The 15,290-nt window shown below is 45.7% G+C and overlaps 1 protein-coding gene across 4 annotated transcripts in view; it reads right to left on the bottom strand.

Moving 5' to 3' along the window:
• Window positions 1–15,290, bottom strand: part of LOC119178056 (uncharacterized) — a 697,593-nt gene that overhangs the window by 217,240 nt on the left and 465,063 nt on the right. For all 4 annotated transcript variants that reach the window (XM_075887501.1, XM_075887516.1, XM_075887508.1 and 1 more), the window contains one exon: window positions 6,493–6,705. In XM_075887501.1, the coding sequence (XP_075743616.1) occupies window positions 6,493–6,705 (213 nt within the window). The remainder of the gene's footprint in view (window positions 1–6,492; window positions 6,706–15,290) is intronic.

The following is a 15,290-nucleotide window of genomic DNA, read 5'->3' as shown; positions in this document are numbered from 1 at the left end:
ATATACGAAGTATCTCTTGACGGGCGGGGTACCAGAATCTGGAAGTCCAATGTCAACATAATCTTAATCCATAAGAAAGGGGATGTCAAGGACTCGAAAAATTACAGGCCGATAGGCTTACTGTTCATTCTCTACAAACTACAGTATAGACCACTTATAACGTAAGTAGCGGGAGTCCCGAATATCGGCACTATAATGAAAACAACCTTTTTCAAGGGCTGCACTTGTGCAAAATGTGTCGAGCATGCAGCTTCACGCGTCCAAGAATCGAAACATGCGATGTGTGCTTGCCAACATTTCTATTTTTGAATGTTAAAAAAATTTAACGTCTAAAGACATGCGTTGCCAATGAAATGTATGGGAGGGGGGTCAAACCAATGAAAGCACCATCGCGAAAATTCGCTGACCACCAGAATGCCTCAATTATGAGCATTACACAGAAACTATGTCGAATCACTTCCAGAATTTTACGCACTGAAAGATGCCAAACATTCGATCTCACGGGTGCACACCCTATTTAAGACATCGCAATAGAATCGCGAACCACTATTTGAGTGCTATACGTGCTCCCCTCGTTTTCATTTAACGATATGTATCCCTTCCCATCAAGTGCGACCTCTGCAAAAAGTTTTGTTGATTTGGCACCAAACCGCAACTTAGATTCATGAGACCGCTACCGATCAAAGCGCAACCAACACCAATTAGGTCTAGCTTGCCATTTGGTATGTTGTCGCGGAAAGCTTGTCCAAAAACATCAGGACTAGGCGTCAAAATGATCGCACTAGAAGTGAGCCAAGAACCGTGTGTGTTATACAAAGTTCGCGCTTGTGGCCAGGAGATCAGCAATGACGGTCAACAACTCGCCAGGCTTGTGTACGACAGCGCACTGGCAGCAAAAGTGAAAGCTCGCGTCATAAAACCGTAAAAGATTTTCAATTTACGGACAATGAAGCAAACGCGATATTTGTTGCAAGCGTGATAACGACAACCTCTTTTCTGACAGGAAACTCTTAAGCGCATGTAGTTGATAAAGACGGGATCGCACTACGTGCCACGTTGAGCGGCGCGCCGCCGAAGCCACGCTAGCAACGTAGTACGCTGTAGCAGCGTCGGTGCCGGTGCAAAAGCTTATCGGCCACCGAGGCAACCGTCCCCCTCTCTTAATCAGCGAGCCCGTGCAGTGTCCCACGGTGTTTTTTTCCTCCTTGTTTTTCTTCCCTCCGTCTTACGTTCGTTCACTCTTTGTCCCCTCCTCCTCTGTAATGACCTCGTCGTTCGCTCCCCAGTGGTGAACCCAGTGCTACTTGCTACCGCGTTTGTCACAAACAATTTCTGGCAACCGCGTTATAACCGGTCTTTCATCTTGGGGGACTGCACAATAAGTGGTATGCGTATACATGAGATTTTATGGGAGGGTAAACGGGAGTAGAAAAAGACTACATTGTAAGGCGGTTCTGCCCTATAAGTGGTTAATTTATAAGTAGAGTGGTCTACCCTGTATTTAGAAAAATAACAGCTAATATAATTAAGGAGACATCGGAGTTCAATCAACCAAAGGACCAAGCAGGATTTTGTACAGGATACTCCACAATAAACCATATTCATACTATCAAACAGGTAATAGAGAAATGTGCGGAATACAACCAAGACCTATACATAGCCTTCATAGATTAGGAGAAGGCGTTTAACTCAGCCGAGACATCAGCATTAATGCAGGCAGTATAAAATCAGGGAATCTAGGAACCCTACATAAAAATACTGGAATAAATCTACAGTGGATCCACAACCACCATAGTTCTCCATAAAGAAAGCGACAGGCAGGGACACATGATCTCTCCAATGCTACTTACCACGTGTTTACAGGAGGTTTCAGGACCCTAGAATAGAACGAATTAGCGAAAAGAGTTATTGAAGAGTATCCTAGTAACCTGCCATTCCCTGATGACATTGCCTTGATGAGTAACGCAGAGGACGAATTGAATTGAAGCTCATTATCACGGAACTTGACATGGAATGCAGAAAAGTAGGCCTTAAAGTAATAAGTTATGTGCAACAGTCTCGACAGAAAATGGCACTTTGCGATAAGTGGAGAGACGCTGTCTACTTAGGAGAGGTAGTAACCGCGGAGCCGAACCATGAGAGTGAAATAACTAGAATAGGAATGGGGTGGCGCACATTCGGCAAGCACTCTCAACTCAAGACTGGTAGATTGCCACTATCCCCCAAGAGGAAGGTATACAGTAGCTGTATCTTGCCAGTACTTACCTACGGAACAGACACCTGGAGGCTTAGAAACAGGGTTCAGCTTAAATTGAGGACGATGCAGCGAGCAATGGAAAAGAAAATGATAGGTGTAACGTTAAGAGACAAGAAGAAAGAAGAGCGGGTCAGGGAACAAACCGGGGTTAAGAATATACATAGCTAAAATAAAAAAGAAGAAATTGGCATGGGCCGGGCAAGTAGCACGTAGGCAGGATAACCGCTGGTCATGAAAGGTAACTAACCGGATTCCCAGAGAAGGCAAACGCACGAAGCGGAGACAGAAAGTTAGGTGGGCTAAGTTCGTAGGTACAACATGACAACCGAAAGCACAAAACCGGGTTGATTGGCACATCATGGGAGAGGCCTTTGCCCTGCAATGAGCATAGTCAGACTGATGATCATGATGAGGAATCCGCATGTAACCGCTTGTAAAGGTGGTCTCACAGCAGTATAGGAGTGCTAAATAGTGAAAGCGCCTATCCAAGGGAAGTACGCTTTGCCGTGAAGCCTCACTTTGGATTTAAAGGGGCCCTGCAACACATTTCGAGCATGGCCAGAAAACACTGCTGATCGGTGGTCGAGGCTACCGAAAAGACACAAGCAAAATAATAATATAGCGCAGCACGGGGCCTGCAATTCACAATAAATTTTAAAAATCGGCAAAAAATTGCTCTCTTCCCTTGGCAAATGACGCCACAAGCTCAAAAATCACCTGTCACAACTGTTGTGTCAACCATTGGCTGATTTGAACATGGCGCGCTCGATCGTTGATGGGGCATCCACAGAAGGCCGAAACTTGTTCACGCATATGTGCGCAATCGCACTAAAAAAGCCACATATTCGAAGAGAAAAAGGGCTCAAGTTCACGAGGTGCATGTGACATATTTTCTTTCCCTGTGCCATCCGTTCCTGCTTAGCCTCCAGCGCTTTTATCGGCACGAGAAGAGAAAATGCGATTACAGCGTGCAACAAATCTTTACAACTCCGCGTGTACTGGACGAATTCTAAAACTTTTGCCAAGGTGAATTTGTAAAACAATGAGCTTCTTTAGTGAATCCATTCCATGGCTACTCGAAAAAGTGTTTCCGGGCTCCTTTAAATGATTATTTTACCCACAAATTGATTCATCATTTTTTTTCAAGTTTAATAGCTTGTTATGACGGCTTTTATGCCTTAAGTATCGGTTGAGTTTTATGCTGTAAGATTGGTTGAGCATTGGACGCCCCATGTGAAAGTTGCAGATCCACCAAGGGAAACTGCGAGTTTTCATTCTCTTTAATTAACTTCAATTTGCACCATTACATCATTCTGGAAGGCAAATAAGTTGTAGGTTGTATGCCGAATGGTTGTATGCCGCAGTGCTGCTGTGATTCATGGAGAAAATCGTACAAAAAAAATACAGCGGCTAATAAGTCACTAGTCTATTGTGCCCAAACTATTTGCCATGTTTAATGAAATTCGCTGCAATAGATGGCTCTCTATCTCATTCGGAAAGTTCTCTAAAAGAGCTGTGATACTGAGCAACTGAGCAACTGTGAGCTGAGCAACTGATCTAGCAGAAAAAGAAATCTTGGATTGCATGTAAAAGTTTAAATACGTGCACAACTTATGCTACACGAGCTCGATAATCTATACAACTACGAAAATTAGCAAATAATTATACCTTATGCAGCCAATGCATGTTCAGACCATATATCTTACTTTATAAGCACCCTTGAGTGAACCCAGGGCGCTACGTAACTCTCATTGATAATCTTAGCATCGCTGGCGCCATCTGGTAAACATACACGTTCGGAGTGCTCAGCGTCGCACTTCGAGAGAGAGTCAATGGTTAATAGCAGCACCCCCCTTTCTATCAATGCATTGTATGGGTGCACATTCTAGACACTATAGTACAGGACAGACTTCGCGTGCCGACTATTAGGGGACAGGTGGAAGGGTGCGCCTGCCGTGCCCCCCTCGTGTGCGCGCCTATATGGACAGATGTACCTATACTCCGTTTGTTACATCAGGTGCATCGCTGTGAAAGCTATGCAAGAAGTTCGATAAGAAACACATGTGACTTCGAGCGTCTCGCGCCTAGCTTTGATCGTTGTAAACGCTCATGCGAGACGAGCACTAACGCGCCTGCAGAGCGTCGCGAAAGGCTACAAGTAACACATCAAGAAATAAGAACCAAGACAAGCCATATAACGGGGTGTTTTCATCTCCGAGGCACAAAACAGAAAGAATCAATCATCATCATGTCTGAGATGCAAAAATAATCCTACTATTTCGTAGTGCAAACGTATTCATTGCAAGAATTCTCACTAGCCTTCACAGCGTTGCACTCGATGTAGAAAACGTAGCATAGGAAAAGACATTCGTTGAACACATGACCATGGGCTCTGAGGTGTGGCTCTAACGTAGGTGCCATCATAATCCCTTTTGATTTTCGAATATGCATAACCCCCCTTTCTCTCGCCCTCCCACTAAGTGCGACACTGAGCTCGATTGTGCTGCTACTCGATAATCTGTGTGTTCGTGCAATTATGTCGCATTAGGAAATCTGCTCTTGGCAAAAATGAAGAATTTCCTAAAGCAAACACTTCGTGGGAGCTTAGTTAACCAGTTAACCATGATTTAGGCAGTAGCGCAAAGATGGTGAAAGAAGACTAGAAACAGCGTGAACCAACTTATGAGTTATCCGACGTCATCCCATATGTAGGTGGTCCACGTAATTGTCATAAAAAGTTTTTAAAAAACCATAGGCTCTAGGAGCTTCCAACTCCTCTATATTAGTGTACATCATCTGTTACACTGATCACCAACAAGAGGCACTTTATTTAGGTAACCCATTTATTGTAGTTGGAGATCATGAAATTTAGCAAATAACCTCAGGATTCACAGTTTATCTTGTGCTGAAATGTGCCTGGCTGTTTTTGTAACGTAAGCTACATTGACTGAGGTTGAGCAGTTTCACGTGGCAAGAAAAAAAATGACGCAAAAAGAAGGATAGCGGCGATGCCAGTGCACTCAAACGCTTCAAAGCATTTGATTGATGTCATGTTCAAACGTTATTCTATGAACCTGAGTGAGTCATAAAGACAGAGAGAGAGTGTGTTTGTGTATGCACGTGCGTACGCACGTGTTGAAACGACGCTGGTTTCAGTCTGCCAGCTGTCACAGGAGGTAGCTTTCATTGTGTCGTTGAAACGACGGCCACAGTCGGCAAATAGTAGGTGAAAGACGCCGTCTTGAGTGTCCTCCTTGGTTTTCATCGGCCAATTTCCGCCGCCTCACACGACATACAAGACACTCGCGAAGCGACGCTGACCGTACCTGCGCGAGCGATTTTCTCGCTTTTTGCAGGCGTGGATGAGTGGCGTTGTCTGGTGTCGTCTTTCGAACTATTAGCAAGATGGAGTCAGTGGAACCGCCACCTTAAGCTCTGAACCAAGAACAGCGTGCGTGATTTGAAGTTCGTGTTTGCCGTCAGGAGATCTACAACGAGAAAAACCCACCGAGCTTACGCAAGACAGTGCACTGGCAGCAAAGGCAAAAGCTCCTGTCATGAAGCCGTAAAAGCTTTTAAATTTACAGACAAGGTAGAAAACACGATATCTGTAGCAAGCATGATAATGACTACGCTTTTTCTAATAGGAAGCTGTTAGGCACAGTTGATAAGGGCAGGATTGCACGTGTGATGCTGAGTCACATGCAACCAAAGCCACGCTAGCGATGCTAGTACACTGTAGGGGCATTGGGGCGCGAGGCAACCACCCTCCTGCGAGCCCGAGCAGCGTGCCTTGGCCTTTTTTTTTTCTTTTTTTTTTTCACCTTTGTTCGTTCACTCTGCGTCCCCTCCTCTCTCGTAACGACCTCATCGCTGACTCCCCAGCAGCGCACCCAGTGCACCTCTTTTCAGAAGCACACTCCCTACCGCGATAGTCAAAGATTTTCTTGCAACCAGATTATAACCGGTCTCTCATCTTGGAGAGACAGCACAATAAGCTGTATGTGTATAGCGTATACATGGGGTTCTATGGGAGGGTGAGCGGGAGTCGAAAAAGACTGCATTGTAACCGGTTCTCCCCTGTAAGTGGTTACATTATAAGTGGTATAGACTGTATATTATGGCAGTTCCTAGAATGTAATACATGAGCAGGGAGGGTATTCCATTCCTTTATGGTGCATGCCTGTGCCCGTTTGTACTGCGATATCAGTTATTATATCTAGATGCCTGCTTGCCTTTGGAGTCTCCACCGAGGTAAAGAGTATGGAGTCTTGTTGGGTCTCAGGCACCACATCATCGCCATTGGTGGCTGTGTTTGATGGATGGAGCAAGGAAGGAGGAGTGCCACACACTTCCTGGGCCACGGATGGGAGATCCTCGAGTGCCATCCCATTGTCCTCGCTGTCCGAGTCGAGCACGATCACTGGCATGGGTTCCAAAGTTTGCCTCTGCAGCATTGGTGAAAACAAACCCTATATCAGGCCAATACCTTTTTTTTTTTGTTATTAAGCACTATTAATATGTGTTTTCCATGCTTCCAGACATCTCATGTCCTGTAATATGAAAATGTGGAAAAATTTCAAGGCACTGTGAATTGGGAAGAAAAGAAAAAGATACCCAATGATGAAGCTGTAGGCATGTGCAAGTACTCAAGTTTCAATTTTGAATCAAACAACAGTGCACTTATAATGTAGCCGCTTATAGTGCAAGATTGGCTACTATGCAGTCTTTTTCGACTCCAGCTTACCTTCCCATATAACATGTATAGGCGTACCGCCTATTGTGCAGTCCCCCAAGGTGAAAGACCTTTGAGATGCGGTTGAGGAAAAACCTTTATGACAAAAGCCGTAGAGAGTGTTCTTCGCAAAAGTGGTGTGCTTTGTGCGCAGTTGGAAAACGAGCAATGAGGTCATTACAGAGGAGGAAAGGACGCGGAGTGGAGAAAAAAAAAAAAAACTGCAGCAATGCACGCGGGCTCGCTGAGCGAGACAGGAGGGCAGTTGCCTATGAAATGGAGAAGTCATTGCACTAGCGTGGCTCCGCTTGGCACGTGCAATCGTGTCAAGAGCTTTATGGCTTCAAGGTGCGAGCTTTTGCTTTTACTGCCAGTGCGCAGACTTGCATAAGTATAATGGATTTTCGTCATCATTGATTTCCTGGATGTGAACGAAAACTTCGTAGCAAAAGATTCGCTCTTCGTTAAGTGGTTGAGTGTGATCTTGTCAGTGCACGATCCTTATGTTGTCTCAGACAAACTTCCGGCGACAGCATGCCACACGACAGGCTAGGCCTAATCAGCGATCAAAGTTGCGATTTGGTATGGAATAAACTATACTCTTTGCAGTGGCGATATGTACCGTTAACGACAGCGATGCCATGGGCGGCACGTTTTAACACTTGAATGGCGATTTGCGATTCAAATGCAATGTCTTGAAATCAATTGTGCGCCCATGAAATAGAACAATTGGTGCCGTTCAACACATAAAATGTTGGTTGCGACTCAACAAAGTTTCTAATGTGCAGAATCAAGGTAATCAGAAAGATAAGCGGCGAATTTTCGTGACGGCCCTTTCTTTTATTTGTCCCGACCCTCCACCCTCGCGTTCATTTAGTTGGGCCGCTAACATTCAGAAATTTCAATGGATGTAAGCACTGCGCAACGCATGCCTCAATTCTCGAAAATACTAGGCTGCACGCTCAATGCATTTCGCGTAACTGCGGCCCTTCGAAAAGGTTGTTTACAATCAACCAGGATTCGTTTTCAGCTTCAAGGACAATCAGCGGAGCTTGATGGGTACAGACAAAAAAAAAGAAACCATAGATCAGGCTCGACAGGGTCCGTACCCCCGGGCTTGGCAAACGTGGCATGCAGAGTACACAGAAAGGCAACAAGTAGCACATGACAGTTCTCTTCACAGGAACAACATAAATGATCTCGTGAAACTGAAAAATGTACGTAATAGAAAAAAAATGCACTGGTACAGCATAATGAGATTTATAGATACATTTATCATTATACATATGTGAACTAAGTACGTGGAAGAGACGTATGTTATTCGTAAATTAAGTAGCAGTGGTAACTGATATTTTAACACCTCAGTACCATAATCGGTTCGCGTTCTGGTTAACCTCTAGACTTTACGAACCCTCAATGTTGGCACATATACAGCGTGGGTTAGCCCTGACAATTCTGTGAAAAATGTGTGGTAATTTTTTGTAGTGGCCTTTCTTTAAAATTGTGCGATAGAGCTCATTTTATGGAAATAGGTTCAGAGCCTTGCAAATCGGTCCAGTGCGGGCATCGTATGCAGCAATAACAATGTTTTGAATGGCTGGCTTTCTTTTGGAATTTGAGCAATTGCTTAGTTTTGATGGTCTTGCTCCAGACTAAGTGGAAATAAGACAAGTTGGGCAAAAATAATGATTTGTAAATAACATTTATGCTTTGTGGCAGGAGTAATGAAATTTGGATAATATTCCTAGAGTTTTTAAAAGTATATTTAAGGTGGCATTTACTTGATCTATCCAAGTCATATTGCCACACTCCTTCCTCAAGTTTTCTTGTCCCCCCGTTACACTGTACGACATTCTCAGCGTAAACCACACTTACACTGTTCGAGAAGTTTTGGGACGGCAGGAGATCATTTTGTTCAGATTACGCCCCCTTTGTGAACATTACAGATTTGCGCTACCCTCGACCAATCGTCTGCTACGGCACCTTACTGCAACGGTTCGCTGCACTGTTCCTCGCGCAAACGCCTCCTCTATTTTATCAGTGCCAGCCAGACGCACCCAATTCAGCTGTTCACTACCCTTTTCTCTAGACCTTTCTCGCTCTCTCCCATCACCTAGCCTTCGAGTGTGCTTTGCAATCACGAGGGAGAGTAGCCTCTCATACAGTGCCTCATGACAGAAATTATATGAAGTAACTTTTTGTTCAGTTGGTACAGATACATGGGGCGGCGTCTTGCATTTCTCGCGTTTACAATATTGGAAGTCACGCTGGCTTTGTGAAATATATGGTGTTCTTAAATGGCGTGTCGGCGTTGGTGGCACTATGCGAACAACCAATGCGGAACCGTCACTGCAATGTTTCTGCACGTGCTGCTCGTTGACGCGGCGACGGCATTGTCTACAGCCAGAAGGAAGCAGCATAAAGGAGTGAATATGACAGACGTATAATACATAACCGCCAACCAAGAAACAGAGAACTTCGTAAAACCCCCAGAGCGGGGGGTAGTTATTGACTTTTTATTTTTGTAGCTGTGTGATGAATTTGGCATTAGCGACAAGCATAATCATGTTTTGCCGCCATAAGTCAAATCTACATGCTGAATTATTTTCAACCATTTTCAGCACAAAAAAAAACATCGGGAAAAACAAGAAAGGGAGGGGGGGGGGAGAGAGTCCAAACGCAAACATCGGCCTTACGGTCTAATAATGGCTTGGAGTGGCCGAAAACCCGGGTAGGCTTTCCCACTAAGGCGAGAGCCTCAAAGCGGGAGTGCAAATGCTCCTGAAATTTCCCGTCATCAAAATAACTAGCAACAAAATCGATACCCATCAAAATAACTTATGTATGTCTTCACACGTGAATGGACAGGAGAGCACAGCTGGCTGCCGTGAAAGCGCTGGTCAAAGCTTTGGTTTTGCTCGCTACTAAATTTTTTTGGACATAAAGGCCAAACCGCTTCTAGACTTTTTTACATCTTTACTGCCTTTAATCTACCGCTGCATCAGCCACGTGTTCTCGGAGCTCATACATCGCTATCGCATAACCGTGATTGCGTTTTTGTGCGCGGCGGTTGCGGCAAACGATAGTTTTATTTTCAATCCATATGCTTTCAAAACTAAATCGTTTTATGCTATCTAAGATCGCAACTGCTGCGTTTTTGTCGACAAAGTTTGCTGAAAGCAGCGTTGCTTAAACTGGTCGAGTGTTGGCCACGCGCACACTTCAGGAGTTCTGTCAGTAATGTCGTCGCCATAAATGATCGTCTCAAACGACAGCAGTTTCGTACACAGCGGTTGTGGCAACAACAACCACACGCACTGTAAAAGACAGTGCGTGCGCTGGTCGCACGCATACTTCTGAAGCTTCAAGCACGCTGCTCTCCGTTGGCCTTCGTTCGACGGTTTCGATACTAAAGTTCGTATCAAATACCGTGATCAGGAAAAGTGTTCGGAACATTCGAATCTTGGCTCAATGGACACAAGAACTTGGCTGGGAATGTCATGAATTTTTATCTGCCGCGGTTTCGCATCACTGAGACTTTACTGTATGTTTAGATGAAGGCCTCTAAAATTCAATTTAATGAAATGCGGTAGGCTCGCAATAAGCCTGGAGTGACCTGCATTTTTGTCAATGTGGCCAGATCTTACACACAAATTTCGATTTCAAAAGATTTTTATGGCAACCATACAAACAGAAGAAACAGTCGAAACCCGGGAGTCTTCCAGACAATGCGGGAGACTTAGCAGGTATGTGATGATAACACCAGTACATATTGTTTTATCGTGGTGGCGGAATATAGCACAGCGCCGTTTTTGTGGCATCCGCGACTAGCTACAACAATGCGCCATAGCCAATCGCGGACGCCACGTTTTATTATTTTTTTTATCGGAAATGAAATATTTTTTGTAAAGATTCAGGCAAGATTCCTCAAATCGTAAGCGTGGTTGGAATTCGTACATTTTGCAAGAAAATCAGAAGAGTTGGCAGGTATGTATGATATTGGTGCGGGAAACATGTCTATGGCATCTTTGGGGGAAAGTCCTCGCATGCACGTGTGACGCGAGCAGCGCGACCCCTCATACAGCGCTGCATCACGACCACTCCTTGAATTGAACCGACAGCTCCCGTTGAAAAGTGCACGCTTGCACTGGCATTGAAATAAAGGAGGCATTGCTTGCACTACATTCCCTGTTGTACTCCTATCGAATTTAACCATTCATCCTGCACTTCCAGTCGACATTCTCGCATCACATTTGTGGACTGCTTATATGGATACACACTAGGTCTCCTGTATAGATTGGCCCAGATGTATTGCTCCTTGCAAGTTGGCTAAGAATCATGTCCAGCCTTTATTTGTGCTGTCTGCATTTGGTTTAACCCCCCAAGTAAGAGAAATTTAACCTGAATAAGCATTTTCAGCGTAAAAATTTTATGACAGCTGCTACCATTTAGACACATTCGTAACCACGAAAAATTTTTAGGTAGTCCAGGAAACATTATTTTTTATGGTCCCCAAAGTTTGTGATGGTAACATTAATTGTGTCAAATTGTACAGCAAGGAGTTATCTTTCAATAAAAGTCTGTTTAAAACCACAAATTTATCAACAGTATTACGAAAAAGAATATTAGAAAAATGTAACATTAAGAAAGAAATTTTATAAAACCATCAATACTGCTCTCAACAGGGTAAGCATAAAGAAAAATCGAAATATTAATTTCAAGCAAAATGAACACACACAATCACTCTGTAAATATTAGCGCTTGAACTGTGTGGGGGTGCTCACACCCCTTGTAAGTTGTGTGCGCCGCATGGCGCATGTATCTAGTGCAGAAGCCATACTTCGGGGTCCCAACTATTGAGCAGTAGATGGCGTTGTGTTCGCGAGAGCTCATCATTTGATTGATATGTGGGGTTTAACATAGCAAAACCACCATATTGTCACGATGAGTCACAAGTACTGGGGGATTTATTAAACCACCGAGTAGCTAGCACTAGGACGATGCGCCTGTCGTGGCTGGCTCTCGAGCAGAGAAAGAAGCACGCGATCTTCTTTTTTTTTTTCTCCAGATTGAGAGCCGCTCTTGCTGTCAACCCACTACGTGCTGGTGGCATTATCCCCCCTTCCGAAAAAAAAACAAGTACAAAAAAGAGGAAAGAAAAGTACATAGCAGCACAATGATGCTACTACATAGGCACGTGAAAAAAAAAAATTGGAAATTCAGATAAAGTGAAAGTAGAAATTCAAGAGCGTGCCAATATAGGAAACGTCAATGAACGAGAGAGCAAGTTCACAAAAATAAACAAAAAACACAAAGAACGCTGTACGGTAAAGGAAAAGTTACGAACAACGTGCAATAAATGGCTTCATGCGCAACACATGAACGACGTCCGGCCTCAGACGTGTCCTGCTCTGTGCATGGGGTGTTGAGTCCGGAACAACTTCATAGTTCACGTCACTGACGCGGCGTAACACTTTATATGGGCCAAAGTACCGTATGGCTCAGTAACTTTTCACTGAGGCCACGGCAGCGGACCGGCGTCCACACCCAAACTTGATCTCCGAGGCTGTAAAACACTTCTCTGTGGCGGGTGTTATGGCGTCGTGCATCTGCCTGCTGTTGCTGGCCAATGCGCAGTCGCGCGAGCTGCCGAGCTTCCTCAGCACGCTTTGCGAATTCTTCGGTGTCAGTTGCCAACTCGTCTTCATCTTGACACGGTAGCATAGAGTCTAGCATGGTCTGTACTTCACGGCCGTAGAGAAGCCGAAATGGTGTGAATCGCGTGGTCTCTTGCACGGCGGTATTATATGCGAAGGTCACGTAAGGTAAGATCCGGTCCCATGTTTTGTGCTGTACGTCGATGTACATTGAGATCATGTCTGCAGGGGTCTTAATCAGTCGTTCGGTAAGTCCGTTGGTTTGCGGGTGGTACGCAGTTGTCCTTCGGTGTGTCGTGTTTCTCAGTTTGAAAACTTCGTCCGTAAGCTGCGCCATGAATGCCATCCCTCTGACCGTTATTATACTGGAAGGAGCACCGTGTTGTAACACGATGTGGCGCATGAAAAATTGTGCTACCTCAGAAGCCATGGCTCGTGGGATCGCCTGCGTCTCAGCACAGCGTGTCAAATAGTCAGTCGCGACGATCACCCATTTGTTGCTGTCCGCAGACAGGGGAAATGGCCCGAGAATGTCCATGCCGACTTGGTCGAACGGCGTGCAGGGTGCTTCAATGGGCTGAAGCAAACCAGCTGGCTTAACAGATGGTTCCTTTCAGCGCTGACATTCCCGACAACTCTTGACGTACTTCTTGACACTTGCTGAAAGTCCTGACCAATAGTACCTCTCGCTCACTCTGGCAAGTGTCCTCGAGTAGCCTAGATGACCGGATGTGGGTTCGTCATGGCAAGCGAAGAGGACGTCGTCTCACATGTCTCGAGGAACCCCCAGGAGGTAAGCACGGTTGTTCGAACGAGCGTTCATCTTGTACAGCACACCGTCTCGCAGGCAGATCGACGTCAACGAGTGGGATAAATGACGTATAATGACGGATAAATGACGTATAATGACGGATAAATGAGGAATCGGGCCCGATTCCTTCGGCGCTAACTACATGTCCAATAAATTTTACTTCTTTATAGCCGAAGTGACACTTCTGTGCCTTTAGTGTGAGGTCCGCTGATCGAATAGCCTCCAGCACGCTGCGCAGGCGGTGAAGGTGCTGCTCGAACATGGTAGAGAAGACCACCACATCATCAAGGTAGACAAGACAAGTCTGCCACTTCAGCCCTGTGAGGACAGTGTCCATCATTCGCTGGAAAGTTGTCGGCGCTAAACACAAGCCAAAAGAGAGCACTCGAAATTGGTATAGGCCGTCTGGAGTGACGAAGGCTGTTTTCTCACGGTCTCACTAATCTACCTCGATTTGCCAATGCCCGCTTTTGAGATCGAGGGAAGTGAAATAATGGGCACGATGAAGTCTATCCAGCGAATCGTCGATACGCGGCAGCGGATACACATCCTTTTTCGTCACGTTGTTAAGCTTTCGGTAGTTGATGCAGAAGCGTAGCGACCCGTCCTTCTTTTTGACTAGTACGACTGGAGATGACCACGGGCTGTTAGATGGTTCAATAACGCCATCGTCAAGCATCTCGCTGACTTGTGTACGTATTGCTTCACGTTCTTTGGTAGACACGCGGTAGGCGTTCTGGTTTATCGGGCGTGCGTCCTCGTACGTGATGATCCTGTGTTGAGTGATGGACGTCTGGCGGATCTTTGAGCAACTTGCGAAGCAAGACCGAACACGAACAAGAGCGCTCCCAGCGCAGTCTGATTATCGGTAGACAGAGCAGGATTGATGTCAATATTACTCATTGACGTGTCGGCGGTATCCACTAGTTCCGACGTGAGACAGTTGGTGACGTTTGCTACTTCGTGGGTAAACGCTATCGAAGTGCCACAAAAAATATGTCGATGGTCGTTGCTAAAGTTGGTTACGAGCAGTTCAGATCGGCCATCACGAAGGTGTATTACACTTCTAGCTACACAAATGCCTTGCTGCAGGAGGTGTTCTAAATTTGTCTCAGCCACCACATCGCCATCGCCCAAACCACAGCATGTTACGTCGACTAGAACACTTGCTCGTGGAGGAAGCGTCACGCTCTGTTCAGAAATACGGAGTACGTCGACACGCCTTCCGTCATGCTGCACGTTGATTGCTCGCTGGGCTGAGAACGTGACGCGGCGCTCTTGCAGATCAATGATAGCTCCATTTTCCTGTAGAAAGTCAACTCCCAGAATGACGTCACGGGAACATTCGCGTAGAACAAGGCAGCTTGCTACGAATGTATACCCTTGAATCTGTACTCTAGTTGTGCAGGCACCCAGTGGAGTAACGACGTGGCCACCAGCTGTCGGAATCTGCGAGTTATGCCACGGCGTGATGACTTTCTTCAGCTGCGTTGTCAGTTTCCCGCTAAGTATGGAATAGTCTGCGCCGGTGTCCATTAACGCATCAACTGCACAACCATCAATTGTCACTACTATGCCGAATGAAAGCCGGCCATCCTTTGCAGCAGTATGTAATGTCGGACCGGTTTCTGTACGGTTCTGCGTCAATAGGAGGTCTTCAGTGCATCGACGTTCAGCGACCCCGCCCCTAGAGGTCGCTTGGGCTAGTTTTTCCGGCGGGGGCTGATAGACCGTGTGGTATAATACCGCTGGGGCGTTGATGAAAATGGCCTCGGTGATGGTGAGCGTGACTGAGGCCCGGCAGACGGTGGTGCATGCTGCTGGGAGAGG

The sequence above is a fragment of the Rhipicephalus microplus genome, chromosome 1 (assembly GCF_043290135.1).
Source record: "Rhipicephalus microplus isolate Deutch F79 chromosome 1, USDA_Rmic, whole genome shotgun sequence".
Lineage (NCBI taxonomy): Eukaryota > Metazoa > Arthropoda > Arachnida > Ixodida > Ixodidae > Rhipicephalus > Rhipicephalus microplus.
This window is presented reverse-complemented; position numbering and strand designations above follow the sequence as displayed.